The 24482-nt window shown below is 42.4% G+C and overlaps 1 protein-coding gene across 7 annotated transcripts in view; it reads right to left on the reverse strand.

Moving 5' to 3' along the window:
* Nucleotides 1-24482, reverse strand: part of DLG2 (discs large MAGUK scaffold protein 2) — a 1028485-nt gene that overhangs the window by 38414 nt on the left and 965589 nt on the right. For all 7 annotated transcript variants that reach the window (XM_070749573.1, XM_070749577.1, XM_070749578.1 and 4 more), the window contains 2 exons: nucleotides 9277-9453; nucleotides 3969-4044 (listed from right to left, as the gene is read on the reverse strand). In XM_070749573.1, coding sequence (XP_070605674.1) covers nucleotides 3969-4044; nucleotides 9277-9453 — 253 coding nt within the window. The remainder of the gene's footprint in view (nucleotides 1-3968; nucleotides 4045-9276; nucleotides 9454-24482) is intronic.

A 24482-nucleotide genomic window follows, 5' to 3' on the forward strand; every position in this document is an offset into this window, starting at 1 on the left:
AAAACCCGCGATGAAGTGAAGCCGCGGCAGGTGAAGCGTGATATAGCGAGGGACTACTGTACTCGACTTACAACCTTACCAGTGTCGCTCACTGGGGTGACAATTTGCTTCGCGTTTCCCATCCTCTCTTTCCTGGGTTGCCCCCCCATCTCAGGCTGGGTAGCTAGGCGAACGGGAGCTGCCAGAAGCATAAATGCTGCTTCCACACATGCCTTCTGCTTGCACCTCAGGTGGGAGGTGGTTGCATGAGGCTGGAGGGGAGCCGGGCAGGAGAGAAGGAAGCTCATCCGATGCCAGGAAGGAGGAAAGAGGGAAAAAGCAAGGAGCACAGATGCACCAGCAGCAGCAGGTAAAAAAAAGGAGAGCCGAGACGAGACCAGGAATCCAGGAAGTGACAGCCGACAATCAGCTAGAGCTGCGCAAGCATCTTCATTTCCGCCGGTGTAACTGTGTTCCACCCTGTCCTGCCTGCTGCCCACCCCTGACTGTAGGTCTTGGGAATGGTAACTTGGTCAAGATCTCTGCGATGTGCTTCCAGAAAAATGAATATTATGTTATAATTTCTTTTTTAATAGAATGGCTAAAAAAAACAAATGGAATTTTTGTGGAGGTCATAAAGTGATTGTCATGCTTTATGGTTTTAAGAAGGCTCCGAGGCATTTCTTGACAGTAATGTGCTCCCTCTAAGGCTGTCTGACCTTGAATGTTGGAGAATAATTGGCAGTCAGGAAGTGACTTGGAGATCTTTGTAACATCAAGGAGGTATGTCAGAATAAAGGGCAAAAGGCTACTGAAATCTCCAATCCATTCTTTTCAGCTCCATTGCTTTTTTGCTGCAAATTATTATTATTTTTCCCATCTCCAGCCTCTCTCCAGGTTTGGTTAGCAAAGTGCAAAATGCCAGTTTGCACATCGGTTGTACTTATAAATGCACATCAGAATTGTTTGATGTCACAAAAATGCAATATATTTCACAAGAATTGAACCTCGAATGGAGGTTTCTTGTATCTGCTTTGGTGCTAACAGTTCACAAAGGTGTTTGGTTCCCCCCCCCCCAAAAAGGCAACTGGAATTCATTTTTCCTTGAAAATGTTTTACTTCTCATCTAAGAAGCTTCTTCAGTTCTGACTGAATGGTGGGGAATGGAAAGATTTATATTCCTTGCAGACAGTTTGGTCACTTGCATTCTTTTAGACAGAAGTTGAGGCTACTTGGAGGTTTCTTACCCACCAAGGAGCTGCTGATACAGTTCTACAAAGGAATTATTGAGTCTGTCATCTGCACCTCCATAACTGTCTGGTTTGGTTCTGCAACCCAACAAGACCGACACAGACTTCAGAGGATAATCAGAACTGCAGAAAAAACAATTGCTGCCAACCTGCCTTCTATTGAGGACCTGTATACTGCATGAGTCAAAAAGAGGGCCGGGAAAATATTTACAGACACCTCACATCCTGGACACAAACTGTTTAAATTCCTACCCTCAAAACATCGCTACAGAGCACTGCACATCAGAACAACTAGACATAAGGACAGTTTCCCCCCGAATGCCGTCACTCTGCTAAACAAATAATTCCCTCAACACTGTCAAACTATTTATTTATTTATTTATTTATTTATTTATTTATTTATTTATTTATTTATTTATTTATTTATTTATTTATTTATTTATTTATTTATTTATTTATTTATTTATTTATTTATTTATTTATTTATTTATTTATTTATTTATTTATTAGTTGGACTTGTATGCCGCCCCTCTCCGAAGACTCGGGGCGGCTCACAACAAGTAAAAACAGTCACAACAATCCAATTAATTAAAATATTTAACGATTTAAGAAAAACCCCATGTAATAGCAAACACACACACAAGCATACCATGTATAAATTAACATGCCCAGGGGAGATGTTTAGTTTCCCCATGCCTGACGGCAAAGGTGAGTCTTAAGGAGTTTTCGGAAGGCAGGAAGAGTAGGGGCAGTTCTAATCTCCGGGGGGAGTTGGTTCCAGAGAGCCGGCGCCGCCACAGAGAAGGCTCTTCCCCTGGGACCCGCCAACCGGCATTGTTTAGTTGACGGGACCCGGAGAAGGCCCACTCTGTGGGACCTAATCGGTCGCTGGGATTCGTGCGGCAGGAGGCGGTCTCGGAGATATTCTGGTCCGATGCCATGAAGGGCTTTAAATTTACTAACGTTGTGCTATTATTAATCTCCTCATCGTTCTCAACTCTTTGTTGCTTATATCCTTACAATTTATATTGACTGATTCATAATATGATTTGATTGCTAATATATACATGGACGATCATTAAGCGTTGTACCTTATGATTCTTGATGAACTTATCTTTTCTTTTATGTACACTGAGAGCATATGCACCAATTCCTTGTGTGTCCAATCACACTTAGCCAATAAAATTCTATTCTAACTTGTATTTAGGTTTTTTTTTGCAGTGACCATTCAGCAAATATGATGATCTTAAAGCAGCCCCAGAGTCTTTAAGTGAACTGATAATTCAATATGAGCATGGTTTTGCCAAAAACTAGAGGTAAACATCGGGTTTTTTTTTAGCAAAGGTGGCATAAAATGTAGTCAGATCACAGCTGACTTCTGCAAATGGCTATAAATGCAGCCTGGTTACTGAACATCAAAAGTTCAGTCATGTGACTGATTCTTTTTCAGCTATCCCCTTATCCCTATAATTTTTGGATTTTCTCTGATCTTCCTTTTCAAGACTTCCAAGACTTTTCAAGACTTCAATATAAATAATAAATGTGATAGTGGCTACCTTTGTCTTGTTCCTTTCTTTATATTAAAGTTCTCTGTGCAATCCCCATTTACAATTCCTTTAGTTGTTTGTTTATGATATATTGTTTTTATTACATTTATGAATTCTTCTCCAAAGTCCATACAGTTTAGTTGATGTATCATAAATTGCCAACTTACATTATCAAAAGCCTTCTGGGCATCGAAGAAGATTAGCGCCATTTGTTTCCATGGATGTGTTTCAATGTATTGTAATAAAATGATCCTTAAATTGTGCTTTATTTTCTTTTTGGTAAGAAACCATTTTGTTCTAGGTGGATAATCCCCAATGATGTCAGATGATAATGTTGTAACCAGGTTGACCATGAACACATTTTCTGTCCAGATGCAGCTGACCCACTGTTGTTTTGTTTGACACATACACCAATATTGGATTGCTACCAGTATGGATAAGGATGCCGCACCGGTAGCGAAAATTGAGCGGCACATGCAGCTTTGGGTGTCTGGCGCATGCACGCGCCCTCCCCAGCAAAATCTCACAAGAGGATGTGCACGCTAGGAGATTTCAGTGATGTTCTTTTGCTTCGGTGCATGCACGGAAGCAAAAAAAATGCTGAAATCTCACCTGCTCATGCATCCCCTTGCAAGATTTTGCTTCCTGAGCATGTGCAGAAGCAAGATCTTGCTGGGGCATGTGCGTGCGCCCACCAATCACCCAAAGCTGCGCATGCAGCGCACCGGGAGTGGTGGGAGCGTCAACTCCCACCTGACACACACAAACACACACACCTAAAACAACTCAGGGAATTTCATTTTTTTCAGAGCAGAATTTGGAAAAGGGAATGGCTGGGTGATTTTGGCTGCTGGTCACCTGAGCTGACTATTCTGATTCGTGTCTCAAAAGTGTGAATTTTATTTATTAAAACTTGAATGTGTATTGCAGCCTGTGTGTTTATATGTGTGGGGGAGAACTGTGCAATAGCAACTGAGATGTTGAGGACGAGTGGTGTGGTTTGCTAGTAATGCTTAATTAATTAACAATATCACTTTCTTCTTAAAAACACCCTTCCTTGCTTTAAACATTTCTTTTTTCTTTCTTTCCCATATTTTTAGTGCATGATAAATTCTCATTTTTCTTTCCTATTTTAAAATACCTGTAATTAGAAGAGTTGAGGGAAGAAACAGTTAAATTCATGTCTACATACCCCTTTGGCATCGATCACACCAGGCTTGGAATTAAATTTCACTGTTTTTAAACGTGCTTTCTCTTTCCTTTCCACCCTGGGGAGAAAGGGGGGGAAAAAGAGGAAGAAAGGGAAATGGAAATATGTATGAAATCCATTATTATCATTATTTCTATACAGGTCCTCAAAATACGACCACAAACAAGCCCAAAGTATCTGTTGTTAAGTGAGACATTTGTTAAGTGAGTTTTGCTCCATTTTTAAAATTAAAGTTTAAAAATAAAGTACAAAAACACAAGTATCAAACACAAGCATATTTAACAATTCTGCGTCTTCAGTTTACATTCTTTATGCATCCATACCACTCTATTTTTTTCCTTTCGAGCCAATTATAATATTTTCCCCATATAGTGTTCTGCCGGGCTCTCTGATAGGAGCCTCCCGAAAATTCAAGGATACAAATTTCAGACACACACACGTTTGAAAATTCAAAACAATGTTCTTTATCACAAAAGTCAAAGTAAACTAAGCACTCTTTTTATATTGCAAAGAGCACTCTTCTCAAAACAACCTGGTAGTCAGTACAATGTCCCTTAAGCAGTCATTAAGTACTTAGCCAGCAGCTGTGGAGAAACTTCACACCCCTTCTTCTTCCAACAAAGGGAGACACACACAAACGTTGCTCTGCTTTGGTTTCAAAGGCGGGAAAAGCAACAAAGTCCAGCACACAATATTCCTGACAAACTGCGATCAGATATTCTTCCACAACGGCCAAACCCACATGCTGCTATTTATAGCAGCAGCCCTAATTACTGGAACCCCACCCAAACACAGGTGGCCTCCCTTGTTTCCTGTAATATGTTCTTACTTGGTCTCTTCTATGCATAATTCTGTGCTTGTGTGGGTCCAAAATGTCATCATCTGAAGCTATAGAAGATAAGGAAGATTGACTGCCTTGGCTGTGTGCCAAGCCCTCCTCTGCCAAGTCACTCCCACCTTCTTCTTCCTCTGAGGAAACTAAACTCTGAACTGACTCTGTCGGCAATAACACAGGCCTGTGACATGTTGAAGTTTCCCCTGCATCCACCTCCCCATTCCCTAGGGCAGGAGCTGGGCCAGAGCCAACCACAACATATAGTAAAAAAAATATTTTTCTTGACGGTTCTGTAATTCTAAAGTAAGTCTTCTCATTGTTGCACAGTTCACCATTTTTTTTTTGATCACCGTATTCTCTGTCGATATATTCTCATCTTTTCATGTCTGTGTGAAAGATAGTCTGGCCACTGTTAAAATATTTATAATTAAATAGTAGTTTGCTGTTGTGTGCTACCCTCTGATGATTCCTAATAAGTATGTTTCTGGTTTTAACTCTACTTCATAATTTATTATTTCTTTTATCCAATTTCTAACCATATTAAAAGTTAGTGTATATATGTATTACTTGCGGTGCCGCCTCCTGTCGCATGAATCCCAGCGACCGGTTGGGTCCCACAGAATTGGCCTTCTCCAGGTCCCATCAACTAGACATTGTTGTTTGGCAGGACCTAGGGGAAGAGCCTTCTCTGTGGGGGCCCTGGCCCTCTGGAATCAGCTTCCCCCGGAGATTGGTACTGCCCTTACCCTCCTCGCCTATTGTAAGAATCTTTAGACTCATTTATGTCGGTTTGGGCCAATTAGATCTTAGCCCCTGGCCAACAAACAATTGTATAATTGCTGTACGAATGGGTGCGATTGATTTTAATATAACTATAGATTTTAGATGGTTACATAATTTTTAATTTAATTGGATTTCTTTTTATTGTAACCTACTGTTTTTATATGCTGTAAACTGCCCTGAAGTTTTGGAGAGGGACGGCATAGAAATCCAATAAATATTTATTTGGACATTTAAAACAAAATTATTAAAATAACTCAGCGATTTACACGAACTGATTGTGTAACTAGCCCTTTTGGATTGATTTGGAAATATCAAATAACTTTATCTAACTTTCTTTTGGACTGATATTGACATTTGACATTTGAACTTTAAAACCTGTGGTCGCTATATGTTGTGGTTAGCTCTGACCCAGCTCCTGCCCCAAGGAATGTGCAGGTGGATGTTGGGGAAACATCCACATGCCGCAGGCCTGTTTTGCTCCCGATGGAATCTGCCGATGAAGCCTCCTCTGACCAACGAAGCGTGAGTGACAGACAGCCCAGGAGGAGATCAATCATCTGTATCATCCCTGGATTCTGAACAAGAATTAATGACACATCCACGCATGTGTAGAGTGATACATAGGAGACAACAACTGAAGGGTCATTACAAGAGAAAATGAGGCCACCTGTGGTTGGGTGGGGCTGCTGTAATTAGTGCTACAGATAAAAGTGCAGCCTGGTGTTTTAGCCTCATGGCAGTTTATCTGATTCATTGTTTCATCAAGATCGTGGTTTTTGTGCTGTTCAAGATTGTGTGTGGACTCAATTTCCCAGTTATTGGGTGAGCAATTGGATTGCATTTAACCTGTGCCTTGCGTGTACCAGAAAATCCCTTTGACATTTAAAAAGGGAGCTGTTTCTGTTTTTCTGTTTATAAAAACTTTTGGGTTTTCCTTTTATCGTGTGGTGTGTGTCTTCCTGGACTAATTACCCTGTAATTACGGGCGGTTGAAACACGCCGGCAGAACACGATATATCGATTTTTGATTGGTTCTAATACTGAGCTATATCCAGGTCTTTTCAACAGATTCATATTCTAGTCTTTTCAACTTGCAACTAGTAATCACTCTATTTGGACTATTTGGGCCATCTGGACTTTTGAAGGATATTTTGAATGATATTGAATTATTGAATGTACTTTGTCTCTAAATGGTAGTATGTACCATGGACTACTTTACACTTCCAGTATTTGGGGTCTACATTTGGGGACTTTTGCTCCATTTTATGACCTGTGAGCTCACTGCGGGCTGAATCCAGCCCCTGTGGCCTTGAGTTTGACACCCCTGTTTTAAATCTACCTCCGTTTACAGTAATCCCACCACAAATTCAACACGCAGCCGAGATAGATATACTTCAGGACAAATCCCGTTTCCAAAAGTTACATAAGGAGGAGTTATTTTTGACTGTGGCAAGAAGTGTGAAAACTACCCGAGTTAATTATTGTGGAACAAAATGACTCGGAGAACATTATCTTCAAAGTAAGGAATAAAATATATACTTCTGTTTTCAAAACTGCCCGTTTTTTAACATTGCCAGCTGCAGCACACCAAGCTTGGGTTACTATAGCTACAGCCGAACTTTGGAATAAATATCTCTCTCTCTCTCTCCCTCCATCTCTCTCTCTCTCTCTTTGTCTCTTTCTCTGTCTCTCTGTCTCTCTCCCTCCATCTCTCTCTCTCTTTGTCTCTCTCTCTGTCTCTCTGTCTCTCTCTGTCTCTCTCTCCCTCCATTTCTCTCTCTGTCTCTCTTTGTCTCTGTCTCTCTGTCTCTCTCTGTCTCTCTCTCCCTCCATCTCTCTCTCTCTCTTTGTCTCTCTCTCTGTCTCTCTCTTTGTCTCTCTCTCTGTCTCTCTTTCTCTCTCCCTCCATCTCTCTCTCTCTCTCTCTTTGTCTCTCTCTCTCTCTCTCTCTTTGTCTCTCTCTCTGTCTCTCTGTCTCTCTCTGTCTCTCTCTCCCTCCATCTCTCTCTCTCTTTGTCTCTCTCTCTGTCTCTCTGTCTCTCTCTGTCTCTCTCTCCCTCCATCTCTCTGTCTCTCTCTTTGTCTCTCTCTCTGTCTCTCTCTGTCTCTCTCTCCCTCCATCTCTCTGTCTCTCTTTGTCCCTCTCTCTGTCTCTCTCTGTCTCTCTCTCTCCCTCCATCTCTCTCTCTCTCTCTCTTTGTCTCTCTCTCTGTCTCCTTCCATCTCTTTCTCTCTCTCTCTCTCTCTCTCACTCACTCACACACACACACACACAAATACACACCCCGCTCTGAGAAAGCTACATGTAGACATAGAAATGCAGCTTTCATATTTAGAGGGGCTGATCTTTGAACCATACAAAACTCTCCATTTTAAATTTTGAAGATGAAATTCTGTATAGGAAAAGACGCCAAGGAAAAGACATTGGAAGGGAAGGGAAATTGGAAGCTCTCAATGGATAAAGGAAACAGGGCGTATTAGGGAAAGAAAGATAATTAGGTCAAAGCTAAATTTGGTCTTTTAATGATTATTATGTGCTAATATTAAGTAGCCTTCTCTCTCTCTCTCTCACCTCCCAACGCGACTCAGTTTTATATTTCATTTCTGCTTTTAAATGCTTGGATTGGGATCACACCACAATGAGATTTGCTTGCCTATTTGTGGCTTAGGTTGTTCTGTTCTGCTAAGCCATGATTTATGAATAGGGTTAAACAAACTCCTGGATTGTGAGTGCAGGATAGGATACTGAAGGATTGGCTTTTCTGGATTTCAATTCCATTTACTGGGAAAAATGGAAATAGTTTATTCCCAGGGATATTTGGGAATAAACTAAGTCCCCTGGTCAGGAACATTAGGAACTCTGGTATCCTTCCTTCCTTCCTTCCTTCCTTCCTTCCTTCCTTCCTTCCTTCCTCCCTTCCTTCTTTCCTCCCTCCATCCCTCCCTTTTTTGTTAATTTATTAATTAATCTAATTTATATGCCACCCAACTCCTGAAGGACTCTGGATGGCATTTTCCCTCTCCCTCCCTCCCTCCCCTCCTTCCTTCTTTCCTCCCTCCTTTTCTTTTCCCTCCCTCCCTCTTCTTCCTTCACTTCCTCCCTTCTTCCTTCTTTTCCCCTCTCCTCCTTTCCTCTTTTCTTCCTCCCTCCCTTCCCCCTCCCTCTCTCTCTCCCTCTCTTCCTTTTACTCTCCTCCCTCTTCTTCCTTCTTTTCTCCCTCCCTCCCTTCCTTTTCCCCTCCCTCTTCTCCCTTCCCTTCTTCCTTTCTTTTTTCCCCTCCTCTTTTCCTCTCCTCCCTCCCCCCTCCCTCCATCCCTTCTTCCCTCTCTCCCTCTTCTTTTCCTTTTGTGCATTTTTCTATATCTTGGATTAGAATAATGTCAAAGTGTGATCTTGCAACAGACTTAAAATGATTGAGTCATTTGTGACTGTGTGCCGGCCAGAGTCCACTAGGAATTAAATAAATTAAATTAAAATAAGGCAAGGAAGGAAGGAAGGAAGGAAGGGAAGAAGGATGGAAGGAAGGAAGGAAGGAAGAAGGAAGGAAGGAAGGAAGGAAGAAGGAAGGAAGGAAGGAAGGAAGGAAAGAAGGAAGGAAGGAAGGAAGGAAGGAAGGAAGGGGAAGGCAAGGAGGGAGGGAGGGAGGGAGGGAGGAAGAAGACACAACATACCTTCTTTTGCTAGGTATAACTCCCATCTCTTCACTGTCGCCTTCCAGCATGACCCTCCTGGCTTGCCACCACTCGTCATCGGAGGCGTTGATAACGTGGAGAATATCTCCATACTTGAAGCTGAGTCCTTGACTGGGGAGGCCACTGTCCTTGCTTTTGTCGTAGTCAAACATGGCTCTGTTGGAAGAAAACGCACAAGGGATGGCTTGGTTAAACCCAACCAGGACAGCCCTGGGCAATCATCAGAGAGAGGTCTATGGAGATTCTCAGTTAAGGTGTGTGCAGAGTGATTTCTGAGTTGTCAAGAAGAAGAAACGTGAAGTTCTAGCAAATTCGTAAACTACTCAAGACTCATTTATACCGCCAGGCATGGGGGAGTTGAGATATTCCTTCCCCCTAGGCCATTACAAGTTATGCATGGTATGTTTGTGTGTATGTTTGGTTTTATAAATAAGGGTTTTTAGTTGTTTTATTATTGGATTGTCACATGTTGTTTTTATCATTGTTGTTAGCCGCCCCGAGTCTACGGAGAGGGGCGGCATACAAATCCAATTAATAATAATAATAATAATAATAATAATAATAATAATAATAATAATAAAATATTCAGCTGATGGCCCAGAGATTCAAGTAATGGTTCAGTATACTACATTAAGTGTATAAAATATTATTTACTTTAGCAAATATCTTAGTCAAGAACAGTCCTAGTCATACACAGTTAAATCAGTCAATACATATAGAAAACTATAAGTCTTACTTGTTCAGCTTACAAATACATAAACCATCATTTGAACGCACAGTTCTTACTACAGCAGTTATAGAGAAATAACAGAAATAACAAAGAGAGTCAGAGAGAGAATCACGCTTCTGGCTCCCTCTTGTGGCAATCTGCAACACCAACTCTTAAAGCAATAGTGTTTCAATACATTTAATCATACATTGTTGGTTTGTTTTATATATTGCCAAACCCAACCAGTTATGTAAATACAATCCAGGTCATGGTTGTCCTACTGGTGCTTTTTCAAGAGGCAATTGGATTTTCTGGTTTTTCTTTGAAGGTGTTTCACTTCTCATTCAAGAAGCTTCTTCCACTCTGACTGGATGGTGGGGAATGGAAGGATTGATACTTCTTGCAGACGGCTGGTCATTTGCATCCTTTTAGATAGTCGTTGAGGCCACTTGGAGGTTTATTTGTGTCCTGTGTGTCACCAACACCCAATTTGCACTACTCAGATGAGTCCAAGCACCGACCCTTATCTTGGTCGGTAAGCCACTCCCACCTAGTCACATGACCTTTATGCCACCCCTGGTCACATGATTGTCAAGCCACTCCTACCTGGCCACATGGCATGCAAGCCACTGCTACCTGGTCACATGACCATAAAGCCACACCCACAAAAGAACCCATGCCCACTTGCATTTATATGTGTCAACTATTAAGCAAGTTTTTTTAGTAGTCGTTAATTCAGTAAACATTGGTGTTATGCCAGGCTTCCCCTTACGAGCCCCAATTAAGTCAGAAATGTAAATTCAAACACACATGCTGTTGTAAATTAAACAGAGAGTCGGTTTATCAAAACAAAAGTATTGTACACACACACTTTAAACAGCCAAAGTGCTCTCCCATAAAGCACAAGCCTGGAATGCTGTGAAAAACAAAAACAAAAAACAGAGCAGATAAACATAGAAACATAGAAGACTGACAGCAGAAAAAGACCTCATGGTCCATCTAGTTTGCCCTTATACTATATAAGGTATAAGGGATATATGTTTATCCCAGGCATGTTTAAATTCAGTTACTGTGGATTTACCAATCACGTCTGCTGGACGTTTGTTCCAAGGATCTACTACTGTTTCAGTAAAATAATATTTTAAAGGCAGCTGTGAAGGCGTCACAGCCGCCCCCCTTCAAGAGTCTACTTAACTGTGTACTTAACTGTCTTTGTAAATCCTGGAACAGTTCAAATCAAACAACACTCGTCCTTCTCCAAATGGATAATCTCCCACGCACGCTCTCAGCGACACTGGCAATTTATCAGCAGCCCCATTAGCCTAATTGCCCCAGTCACAGGCGTTCTTCCTTATTGTCTATAATACTTGCGCAGTTGTTCCTTTCTCATCATAAACCTGCACCTGCGAGCATCTATTAATCCATCTTCCTCAGTGTTCTGTCCGGCTCTCTGGTAGACTCCTCCCAAAAATTCACAGGTACAAATTTCAGACACACACACATTTGAAAATTCAAAACAATGTTCTTTATAATGAAAATTCACTTAAACCAAGCCCTCTTTTGGTATAGCAAAGAGCACTCGTCTCCAAACAAACTGGTAATTTGTACAAGTCCCTTATCAGTTCTGTGATACTTAGCTTGCAGCTGTGAGGCAATTCACAGTCCTTCTTCTTTCACAAAGTGAAACACACTTTGCTCTGGTTTAGTTTCAAAGTGGGGAAAAATCAGCACACAAAAGGTCAAAGTCAGTAAAGCAGTCATGAAACACAACGATCAGATAATCCTCCACAATGGCCAAACCCACAGGCTGCTATTTATAGCAGCCTCACTACTGACCACAGCCCCACCCAACCACAGGTGGCCTCATTTTCTTTGATAATAATCTCTCAGTTGTTGTTGCCTATGCATTGCTCTCCTCATGCGTGGCTGTATCATTAACTCTTGTTCTGAATCCAAGGAGGAGCTAGATAATTGATCTCCTTCTGAGCTGTCTGCCCCACTCTCCTCCTCCCTGTCACTCATGTCTTCTTGGTCAGAGGAGCCTTCATCAGCAGACTCCACCGAGGGCAAAACAGGCCTGCAACATGTGGATGTCTCCCCCACATCCACAGTCCTTGGGGCAGGAGCTGGGTCAGAGCTAACCACAACACTCAGTGTCTGATGATGACTCACTAATGGGGTCATTAGCTAATGGGCTGCCTGCATATACCTCACCATCCGATTCTGCTTCACTGTCCTTGACACAGAATCTTCACTGTCCGAAGCTGTTGGCAGTAAAAACCGGTCTCTGAAAACGTGAGGATTCTCCCAAACCAACGTCCATAGTCCTCGGAGCAGGAAGTGGCCCAGAGCCAACCACCACACATAGGTTTGAACAAACTGTGCGTGTCCTACGTTCTTTCTGGTCCGTAGCTGGGGCAGAACACTACCACATCTCATTGCGTGTTCGTTGCGCAAGAGGGTGACCGAGAGAAAGGGCTTTGTTTTTGTTGTCACAGCATAATAAATCTTCAAAAATTTTCAGCGGGAGAAAATTGTTAGCAGCAGCGATATGACATTCATCATCATTTACGGCCCACAGCCCTCTTATGCCTCATTAAGAGCAGTCAAATAAGACTACCGTCTCATCAGCCTAATGAAATAAATGGCTGCAAAACGGGTGTCAGAACAGCAAGTGTTGTGGGACGGCTGTCTGCACTGCCACAGCGAAATGATGTTGGAAGAAGAGAGTATCCGTCTAAGGCAGTGTTTCTCAACCTTGGCAACTTGAAGATATTTGGACTTCAACTCCCAGAATTCCCCAGCCAGCGAATGCTGCTTTAATAATTTCATTCAGTTATTTTTTATTATTGGTGACCATGTGTTCCTTGAAAGTTATTGTAACGACTGTATTTCTCGATTGACTTTTATGTTGTTGTTGTTGTTGTTGTTGTTGTTATTATTATTATTATTGTTATTTATTGGATTTGTATGCCACCCCTCTCCGTAGACTTGGCCACGGTTCCATTAAAATTAGCAGAACGTTTGTATAATAAGGGTTTTAAATATTGTTTTTAATATTGGATTTGTGTATTGTATTTTTTGTTGTGAGGCGTTCCGAGTCCTCGGAGAGGGGCGACATACAAATCTAATAAATTATTCTAATAAATTCTAATAAATTATTATTATTATTCAATTATTATTGGTTGAACTGTCCAGCAGGGATTTGTCCCACAGCAAATTGGCCACGCTTAATTCCCATGCGGTGAGTTTATTTATTTATTTATTAGATTTGTATGCCGTCCCTCTCCGAAGACTCGGGGCGGCTAACAACAATAAAGAAGACAATGTAACAAATCTAATATTAAAAAATAGTCTAAAAAAACCTAATTTAAGAGACCAATCATACAAACAAGCATACCATGTATAAATTCTATAAGCCTAGGGGGAAGGAAAAAATTTCAATTCCCCCATGCCTGACGACAGAGGTGGGTTTTAAGGAGCTTGCGAAAGGCAAGGAGGGTGGAGGCAACTCTGATATCTGGGGGGAGCTGGTTCCAGAGGGTTGGGGCCGCCATAGAGAAGGCTCTTCTCCTGGGTCCCGCCAAATTACATTTTTTAGTCAACGGGACCCGGAGAAGGCCAACTCTGTGGGACCTAACTGGTCGCTGCGATTCGTGCGGCAGAAGGCGGTCCCAGAGATACTCTGGTCCGATGCCATGAAGGGCTTTATAGGTCATAACCAACACTTTGAATTGTGACCAGAAATTGATCGGCAACCAATGCAGACTGCGGAGTGTTGGTGTAACATGGGCATGCCTTGGGAAGCCCATGATTGCTCTCGCAGCTGCATTCTGCACGATCTGAAGTTTCCGAACACTTTTCAATGGTAGTCCCATGTAGAGAGCATGGGGTGATGAGGGCATGAGTGACTGTGAGCAGTGAGTCCCGGTCCAGATAGGGCCGCAACTGGTGCACCAGGCGAACCTGGGCACAGTGAGCTGGCTACAGCAAATTGACCACAGCAAGTTGGCCACAGAGAGTTGAGCATGGTGAGTTGGCCATGGTGCATTGCAGCAATTCCCTCAACAACAGCAACTAATAATAATAATAATAATAATAATAATAATAATAATAATAATAATTTATTAGACTTGTATGCCGCCCCTCTCTGAAGACTCGGGCGGCTCACAGCAATAATAAAACAATACAATGCAAATTTAATGATTAAAATTATAACTAAAACCCACTATCTTAAAAACAATCGATACTGGGATGAAATGCTCCCTTTTGAAATAAAATTCATGACTGTCTGGATCTTTGAAATATATTTGCAGGATGAGACACTGGTTTCATGCAACTCCAAATACTCTGCAGTTTTCCGGTAAGGATGAATCATCCCAAATCCAATTTTCTTGTTTGTCTGAGGCTCAGACAAGAAAATAGAATTACTCTACTTTTATGGGGCTCACAATTAATGACTTCCTGTTCTCCCCCCCCCCCAAGTTTTTTTTAACAAACACATCAATGCATGAACAGTGTGGCGCCTGGGTATTGTACATTCTAATTACAAATTAAGACTAATAAAATTAATCGTAGTTATTACCTTCAACTAACTTATATATTTCTAACAATAATACACATTTATATTTAAAGGCAGTCTGTCCTTATTCAATTCTCTTGTTACTGCTTTTAAAAAAAATATTATATAAAATATATACACCAATATTCCTTATTTCTCTTATCTCTCATCCTAACTTCTAATCATGTCACCCTTCATTAAAAGACGTTTCCGCCCCACTATCCTATCTAAAAACATAGAAGACTGACGGCAGAAAAAGACCTCATGGTCCATCTAGTCTGCCCTTATACTATTTCCTGTATTTTATCTTACACTGGATATATGTTTATCCCAGGCATGTTTAAATTCAGTGACTGTGGATTTACCAACCACGTCTGCTGGAAGTTTGTTCCAAGGATCTACTACTCTTTCAGTAAAATAATATTTTCTCATGTTGCCTTTGATCTTTCCCCCAACTAACTTCAGATTGTGTCCCCTTGTTCTTGTGTTCACTTTCCTATTAAAAACACTTCCCTCCTGAACCTTATTTAACCCTTTAACATATTTAAATGTTTCGATCATGTCCCCCCTTTTCCTTCTGTCCTCCAGACTATACAGATTGAGTTCATGAAGTCTTTCCTGATACGTTTTATGCTTAAGACCTTCCACCATTCTTGTAGCCCGTCTTTGGACCCGTTCAATTTTGTCAATATCTTTTTGTAGGTGAGGTCTCCAGAACTGAACACAGGATTCCAAATGTGGTCTCACCAGCGCTCTATATAAGGGGATCACAATCTCCCTCTTCCTGCTTGTTATACCTCTAGCTATGCAGCCAAGCATCCTACTTGCTTTTCCTACCGCCCGACCACACTGCTCACCCATTTTGAGACTGTCAGAAATCACTACCCCTAAATCCTTCTCTTCTGAGGTTTTTGCTAACACAGAACTGCCAATGCAATACTCAGATTGAGGATTCCTTTTCCCCAAGTGCATTGTTTTACATCTAACTTCTAATCGTGTCACCTACCTAAAAAGAAGGCAAGAAAGCGAGAGAAAAAGAAAAGCATATGAAAACAACAGCGAAAAAGAGAAATCGGATATGTATAGAGCCTCGAGAAGGGTGGCATAGAAATCTAAAAAATGAATGAATGAATAAATAAATAAATAAATAAATATTGTAAAGAAAGAGCGGCGAAGTGTTATAACAAATGAAATGATAAATATTAGGATATGAGAAATAATAATATCAAAAGATTCATGCAGATGATGCACTGATAGATTAATCATGTATTGTATGTTTGTCTATAAAAATAAAAACACTTTTTATTAAAAAACAAAAAACAAAAAGGAGAAATATCTATCCACCGTCTCTTGTCCGCTACAATACTTTAATTGTTATGCCGTTTCTTTTTCTTTTGACTTGCCATATTCCAGTCTTGTATCTTTAGAATAGAATAGAATAGAATTCTTTATTGGCCAAGTGTGACTGGACACACAAGGAATTTGTCTTGGTGCATATGCTCTTAGTGTACATTAAAGAAAAGATACATTTGTCAAGAATAATGTGGTACAACGCTTAATGATTGTCATAGGGGTCAAATAAACAATGAAGAAACAATCAATATTAATAAAAATCTTAGGATACAAGCAACAAGTTACAGTCATACAGTCCTAAGTGGGAGGAAATGGGTGATAGGAATGATGAGAAAAAACTAGTAGAAATAGAAGAGCAGACTTAGTAAAAAGTTTGACAGTGTTGAGGGAATTATTTGTTTAGCAGAGTGATGGCGTTTGGGAAAAAACTATTCTTGTGTCTAGTTGTCTTGGTGTGCACTGCTCTTTAATTAATAACATGAATAGAGATAGATGAACTCATTTATCTTTTCTTCCTTTCAAATATGTTCACCTATACTTTTATATCTTTTCTTCTATTCTTTTCTTTACTTATATTATTACATATCTTTCTCTTCAATGTGTACAGTGGTCCCTCGATCATCGCGAGAGTTCCGTTCCAGGACCCCATGCGATGATCGATTTTTCACGAAGTAGCGGTGCGGAAGTAAAAACACCATCTGCGCATGCGCAGATGGTGTTTTTACTTCCACCGCAGCAGCGAGGAGCCGAAGATTGGGGTTTCCCCGCCGCCTCGCTGCTGCCGCTTGTCCGCGCGTGCGCCGCCCGGCCTTCGCCCGCCCACCCCGTTGCTCTTATTGCTTCCCAGCTGGGAAGCGGCCCCCGCGAGCGCGCGCCGCCTGGCCTTCCCCCGCCCACCCCGTTGCTCTTATTGCTTCCCAGCTGGGAAGCGGCCCCCGCGCACGCGCCGCCCGGCCTTCCCCCGCCCACCCCGTTGCTCTTATTGCTTCCCAGCTGGGAAGCGGCCCCCCCCCGCGCGCGCTGCCCAGCCTTCCCCCGCCCACCCCGTTGCTCTTATTGCTTCCCAGCTGGGGAAACTCCACCATCTACGCATGCGTGGCCATAGAAAAAAAGGGCACGCATGCGCAGATGGTGTTGTTTACTTCTGGGTTGAAAACTCGCGATATAGCCCTTTCGCGATGCTCGAGGACGCGAAACTCGAGGGATCACTGTATTATGTATTGGACAAAATAAATAAATAAATAAAATAAAATAAATAAATTTTGGATACTATTTGGAAACCCCGACACCATTTCTTTAATCTGAAAACTTATGGTCTTCTGAATTAGCATCAAAAGGCAGCCTGCACAGTTAAGACTAATTCTAGCCAGAACCGTCCTTTCTTTATTCCTATCGGGTTGACAGGAACTGATATATGGATTTCAATTTGTCACACTAAAGTGGATAAAACAAGAATCCAGCCATCTCTGAGGAGATTGAGGTGTGCAGGTGAGGGAAATAAATCTTCTTGATTTGGCCTGCTTGCACTTCGGGGTGCAATCCGTCTCCCACCAAAGGACGTTGAGTATCGTTTATTTCATAATTGGCAGCATTAAGTATTACAACTTTGGATGGCATGGTCCATTTGTAGAGCTGCTCAACCCCTTTATGCTAAATCGGAGGATGCTCTTTGCCTCAGAAGGCACTTTCCGAAAAGAATGAGCCTGGAGGTTGGTTTTTACCGAGAGGATCATAAAATGAAATATTTTACGCGGACAATTTTCAGCTGCTGAGAGTTTTATTTTCTCGCCCCCTCGCTCTCTCACCATCCATATATTTTTCCACTTTAGACTGTAATAACCAGGGGTGAAAACCAAAAGGTTCTGGAGGAACGGTAGTGGAAATTTTGAGTGGTTCAGAGAACCGTCAAAAACCACCTCTGGCTGGGATGAGAATGGAGATTTTGAAGTACCCTTTCCCCAGGAATGGGGAGGGAAGGGGGATTTTGCAGTATCCTTCCCCCTGGAGTGAGGAGGGAATGGGGATTTTGCAGTATCATTTCAAATGGGGATTTTGCAGTATCCTTCCCCAGGAATTGAGAGGAAATGGGGATTTTGCAGTATCCTTCCCTTGGAGTGGGGAGGGAATGGGGATTTTGCAGTATCATTTCAAATGGGGATTTTGCACTAGCCTTCCCCAGGAGTGGGGAGGGAATGGGGATTTTGCAGTATCCTTCCCCCAGGAGTGGGGAGGGAATGGGGATTTTGCAGTATCCTTCCCCCAGGAATGGGGAGCGAATGGGGATTTGCAGTATCCTTCCCCTGGAGTGGGGAGGGAATGGGGATTTTGCACTATCCTTCCCCTGGAGTGGGGAGGGAATGGGGATTTTGCACTATCCTTCCCCTGGAGTGGGGAGGGAATGGGGATTTTGCAGTATCCTTCCCCCAGGAATGGGGAGCGAATGGGGATTTGCAGTATCCTTCCCCTGGAGTGGGGAGGGAATGGGGATTTTGCACTATCCTTCCCCTGGAGTGGGGAGGGAATGGGGATTTTGCACTATCCTTCCCCTGGAGTGGGGAGGGAATGGGGATTTTGCACTATCCTTCCCCTGGAGTGGGGAGGGAATGGGGATTTTGCAGTATCCTTCCCCTGGAGTGGGGAGGGAATGGGGATTTTGCAGTATCCTTCCCCTGGAGTGGGGAGGGAATGGGGGTTTTGCAGTATCGTTTGGAATGGGAATTTTGCAGTATTTTTCTCCCAGGAATGGGGAGGAAACGGGGATTTTGCAGTATCCTTCCCCCAGGAGTGGGGAGGGAACGAGGATTTTACAGTATCCTTTGGAATGGGAATTTTGCAATATTCTTCCCCCAGGAATGGGGAGGAATTGGGGATTTTGCAGCATCCGTCCCTAGAGGTGGGGAGGGAATGGGGATTTTGCAATGTCCTTCCCCCAGAAGTGGGGAATGGGGATTTTGCAGTATCGTTTGGAATGGGAATTTTGCAGTATCCTTCCCAGGAGAGGGGAGGGGATGGAGATTTTGCAGTATCGTTTGGAGTGGGGATTTTGCAGTATTCGTCCCCCAGGAGTGGGGAGGGAATGGGAATTTTGCAGTATTCTTCGTCTGGAGGGGCGATTTTGGGAGCGATTTGGGGTGGCATAGGAAGTGGCTGGAGGGGTGATTTTGGGAGCGATTTGGGGCGGTGTTAGCCTTCGTTAGGACCTCCATTCCTCGCTTCTCCTTGCTGTCTGTCTCCACTCTATTAGCCTTCACTTTGTCCGCCCGCCACTATTTTTTTAAGTCTTAACGTTTGGATTTTCCTAATGGGTTTGCACACATTATTTGCTATTGCATTGATTCCTATGGGAAAAATTGCTTCTACTTACGAACTTTTCTACTTAAGAACCTGGTCACGGAACGAATTAAGTTCGTATATAGAGGTACCACTGTATTCCAAATGTGGTCTCACCAGCGCTCTATACAGCGGAATCACAATCTCCCTCTTCCTGCTTGTTATACCTCTAGCTACGCAGCCAAGCATTCTACTTGCTTTCCCTACCGCCTGATTGCACTGTTCACCCATTTTGAGACTGTCAGAAATCACTACTCCTTAACAACCACAGTGCAATCGCTTTACAACTGTAGCAAAAAAAAGGGGTCCAAAATGGGGCAAAATTCACTACCCACCTGTCTCACTTAGTAACGGAAACTTTGGGCTTCGTCATGGTCATAGGTTAAGGACTCCCTGGATACTTTTCTTGGAAATTATGGTTTAAAATGGGTAGGATATTATAGCAATTTTCAATTACTTCCTTTAAGCGGAATTAGCTACGAATTGCAGACTTGAATAGAAGATAAAATTAAAATAAAATTAATGGTTATGATTTAGAAAGGAGCCAGGCTATAATCAGAACTATTGTGTTGGAAATAGCAAAGTCTGGTTCCAGGGAGAAATTGTGATTAGGAATAAGCAGTAGGGCCGTGATGGCTAACCTATTGCACAGGTGCCACAGGTGGCACACAGAGCTACATCAGCCGGGACACAAGCCATTGCCCTAGCTCAGCTCCAGTGCGCATGTGTGCGCTGGCCAGCTGATTTTTGGCTCATGCGGTATCAAGCTGGTGCAGAAGGTGGTGATAAATTAACGGCTTGCCACACAATCTATAGAAGGCCTGATGTTGATGGGAACTATCATCTGTTTGGAGCCCATATCGCATCTCAGACATTAAGACCCTTGAAAATGTCCAAAGATATTTCACCAGAAGAGCCCTTCACTCCTCCACTCGAAATAGAATACCCTATGAGACTAGACTTTCAATCCTGGGCCTAGAAAGTTTAGAACTAAGATGCCTTAAACAAGATCTAAGTATTGCCCACAAGATCATATGCTGCAACGTCCTGCCTGTCGGCGACTACTTCAGCTTCAACCACAACAACACAAGAGCACACAATAGATTTAAACTTAATATTAACCGCTCCAAACTCGACTGTAAAAAATATGACTTCAGTAACCGAGTTGTCGAAGCGTGGAACTCATTACCGGACTCCATAGTGTCATCCCCGAACCCCCAACACTTTACCCTTAGATTATCTACGGTTGACCTATCCAGATTCCTAAGAGGTCAGTAAGGGGCGAGTACAAGTGCACTAGAGTGCCTTCCGTCCCCTGTCCTATTGCTCTCCTATATCTCCTATACCTTTTCTCTATTCCTATATCTCTTCTTCTATTCTTTCATTGACAGTATCTCCTCTATAACCTTCATCATGTATTTTACTATGTGTATATAGATATATACCCACTAAAACCCTCATTGTGTATTGGACAAAATAAATAAAGAAATAAAATAAAATAAATAAAGACTTGGGAGCATAGTTCCCTCTAAGCTGAGCAGTGAGCAATCGCTCACTTAAAAATCATAATCAACTCAGAGTTTTTCAAACCTGCCCAGAAGCCGAGAGGGAAAGAGTGAGAGGGAAGGAGAGAGAGAGGAAGAGAGGAAGAGAGGAAGAGAGAGAAACAGATAGAAAAAAGAGAGGAGGGAAAAGAGAAAGAAAAAGAATGGGAGTAAGGAAGAGAGAAAGAAAATCAAAATCTAGTTTGAAACTAGCTCAACTATTTAAGTGGCATTTTGATATTGATAGAGTTGCCCTATTATGAGCTCACTGTTATAGACACACAGTACAGTATTTTATTTTGAAATTCTCTGAGGCAAAACGGTGGGTTTTTGTTTGTTTGTTTGTTTGTTTGTTTGTTTGTTTGTTTATTTATTTATTTATTTATTTATTTATTTATTTATTTTTATTTTTTTCTGTGTCGCCCAGTCCCAAAGGGACTGCCGTTCAGACACTATACTTTTCCGCCCACCCCAAAAAAAAATTAGAGGGAACACTGCTTGGGAGGGGTGATTTTCACGAGGAAACAGGTGCAGCCACAAAGCATTATTTCGAGTGTTTCAAGGCCATCCTATGCTCACCCACCTGGGTGGAAGCGGAAGGAGGACTGGCCACACTAGCACAATCTGAGTGGGCAACGTGACAAATTTGTGGGTGGGGGGACAAGGCATGTGTACATTAAACTGGGTGGGAAACTCAGATTCAGGTTTCCCAGTGTAGGTGCCAGGATGGCTCCAGCAATAAATTGGAGCTTTGAGGAACACTTTGACTCGGACTCTGATTTAGTTTGGATGCTACCTGGAACCTTGACATACAGAGGTTCTGGGAGGGCATTTCCAGCCTCTGGAGGGAGGAATGGAGCCTTGGGGAGGGCAAAAAAGTTCTTACCAGGCCCCCTGGAAGTTGGTAAATAGGCTATTTCCGGCCTCCAGAGGGCCTCTGGGAGGATGGGGGAGGCCATTTTCGGCCGACTCAGGCTTCTGGAAAGCCTTTAGAGGGCAAAAAACGGGCCTACTGGGCCTACCGGGCCAACTGGAAGTCGGGAAACAGGCTATTTCCGGCCTCCAGAGGACCTCTGGGAGGGTGGGGGAGGCCGTTTTTGGCCTACTCAGGCTCCTGGAAAGCCTTTAGTGGGTGAAAAACGGGCTTATTGGATCCACCAGAAGTCAGGAAATGGTTGAGGCAGGGGCGTTATGCATTCATGCGTGGTCACCTGATCACCGGTCACCTGATTGTCAAGCCACTCCCACCTGGTCACATGGCCAGGAAGCCACACCCACAAAATAAGCACATCCATAGTGTGGTAGTAAAAAATTGTGCAGCCCTTCACTGCGTGTGTGTAATAGTGTGATACTCTCACACTTTTGGCACCCGAGGAAAACATGGCCATCCCTGTACTAGGACGTAAGGAGGCTTCGTTTTTATTCCTTAGCAGTCACAGTCTCTCAGAGGTGTACTACCTGTGTGTACTTAATAGGATCAGAGCACTGGGCTGGATGGCCAGATCTCTGATTGTTCCAAGAGCCCCACAGCAGAGAAAAACCATCAAAGTAATTGCGGCAGGTAGAAATACAAAAGAAAAAAACACACATACACACACCTGAAAAGTCCAATCAGAGGCAGGCATTCACTCTTTTCAGAAAGCCATTTAGAGAAGAGCAGGACCTTTTACTGACAATCAAGACAGAAGTTGAGGTTGCCAGCAGGTTTGCAGGAAGGGACGGGAGGGGAAGGGAGAGTGAGAGAGACAGAGAGAGAAATGAATGGTAAAAAAAAATCTCTTTCCTTTCCTTTCCTTTCTCCTTTCCTTTCTCCTTTCCTTTCTCCTTTCCTTTCCTTTTTTCCGTTTCTCCTTTCCTTTCCTTTCTTTTACATAGAAACATAGAAACATAGAAGTCTGACGGCAGAAAAAGACCTCATGGTCCATCTAGTCTGCCCTTATACTATTTTCTGTATTTTATCTTAGGATGGATATAGGTTTATCCCAGGCATGTTTAAATTCAGTTACTGTGGATTTATCTACCACGTCTGCTGGAAGTTTGTTCCAAGGATCTACTACTCTTTCAGTAAAATAATATTTTCTCATGTTGCTTTTGATCTTTCCCCCAACTAACTTCAGATTGTGTCCCCTTGTTCTTGTGTTCACTTTCCTATTAAAAACACTTCCCTCCTGAACCTTATTTAACCCTTTAATATATTTAAATGTTTCGATCATGTCCCCCCTTTTCCTTCTGTCCTCCAGACTATACAGATTGAGTTCATTAAGTCTTTCCTGATACGTTTTATGCTTAAGACCTTCCACCATTCTTGTAGCCCGTCTTTGGACTCGTTCAATTTTGTCAATATCTTTTTGTAGGTGAGGTCTCCAGAACTGAACACAGTATTCCAAATGGGGTCTCACCAGCGCTCTTTAAAGCGGGATCACAATCTCCCTCTTCCTGCTTGTTATACCTCTAGCTATGCAGCCAAGCATCCTACTTGCTTTCCCTACCGCCTGACTGCACTGCTCACCCATTTTGAGACTGTCAGAAATCACTACCCCTAAATCCTTTTCTTCTGAAGTTTTTGCTAACACAGAACTGCCAATACAATACTCAGATTGAGGATTCCTTTTCCCCAAGTGCATTATTTTACATTTGGAAACATTAAACTGCAGTTTCCATTGCTTTGACCATTTATCTAGTAAAGCTAAATCATTTACCATATTACAGACGCCTCCAGGAATATCAACCCTATTGCACACTTTAGAGTCATCGGCAAATAGGCAAACCTTCCCTACCAAACCTTCCCCTATGTCACTCACAAACATATTAAAAAGAATAGGACCCAGAACAGACCCTTGTGGCACACCGCTTGTAACCTGACTCTGTTCAGAATACTCGCCATTAACAATAACTCTCTGATGTCTACGCTTCAGCCAGCTGCAAATCCATTGAACTATCCAGGGATTAAGTCCAATCTTCACTAATTTATCTATCAGCTCTTTATGTGGCACTGTATCAAAGGCTTTGCTGAAGTCCAGGTAGGCAATATCCACGGCACCACCTTCATCCAACACCTTTGTGACATAGTCAAAGAAATCAATGAGATTAGTCTGACTTCTTTCCTTCTCTTCTCTTTCCTTTCCTTTCTTTTCTCCTTTCCTTTCCTTTTTTCCGTTTCTCCTTTCCTTTCCTTTCCTTTCTTTTCTCCTTTCCTTTCCTTCTCTTTCCTTTCCTTTCCTTTCTTTTCTCCTTTCCTTTCCTTTTTTCCATTTCTCCTTCCTTTTCCTTTCTTTTCCTTGAAGGTAGATGGGTGAAGGTAGATGGATGACATTGGGCCAATCACAAGGAGAGGATGAGTTCTAGTCCCGTTTTAGACATGAAGGTAGATGGGTGACACTGGGCCAATCACCAGGAGATGGTGAGTTCTAGTCCTGCCTTAGACATGAAGCTAGATGGGTGACACTGGGCCAATCACCAGGAGACAGTGAGTTTTAGTCTCGTTTTAGGCATGAATGTTTGGCTAGATTATCTTGGGCCACTCATTCTCTCTTAACCCAACCCACATCACAGGATGGTGGTTTATTGTGAAGAAAATAGGAGGAGGAAAGAGTATTAGGTATTGTATGTTCGCTGCTTTAAGTTATCTATAAAACAATAAAGATGGCTTGGGGAAAACAAAAATCTAATAAATAATTTTATTTATTTA

This window comes from Erythrolamprus reginae, chromosome 4 (genome assembly GCF_031021105.1).
Source record: "Erythrolamprus reginae isolate rEryReg1 chromosome 4, rEryReg1.hap1, whole genome shotgun sequence".
NCBI lineage: Eukaryota > Metazoa > Chordata > Lepidosauria > Squamata > Dipsadidae > Erythrolamprus > Erythrolamprus reginae.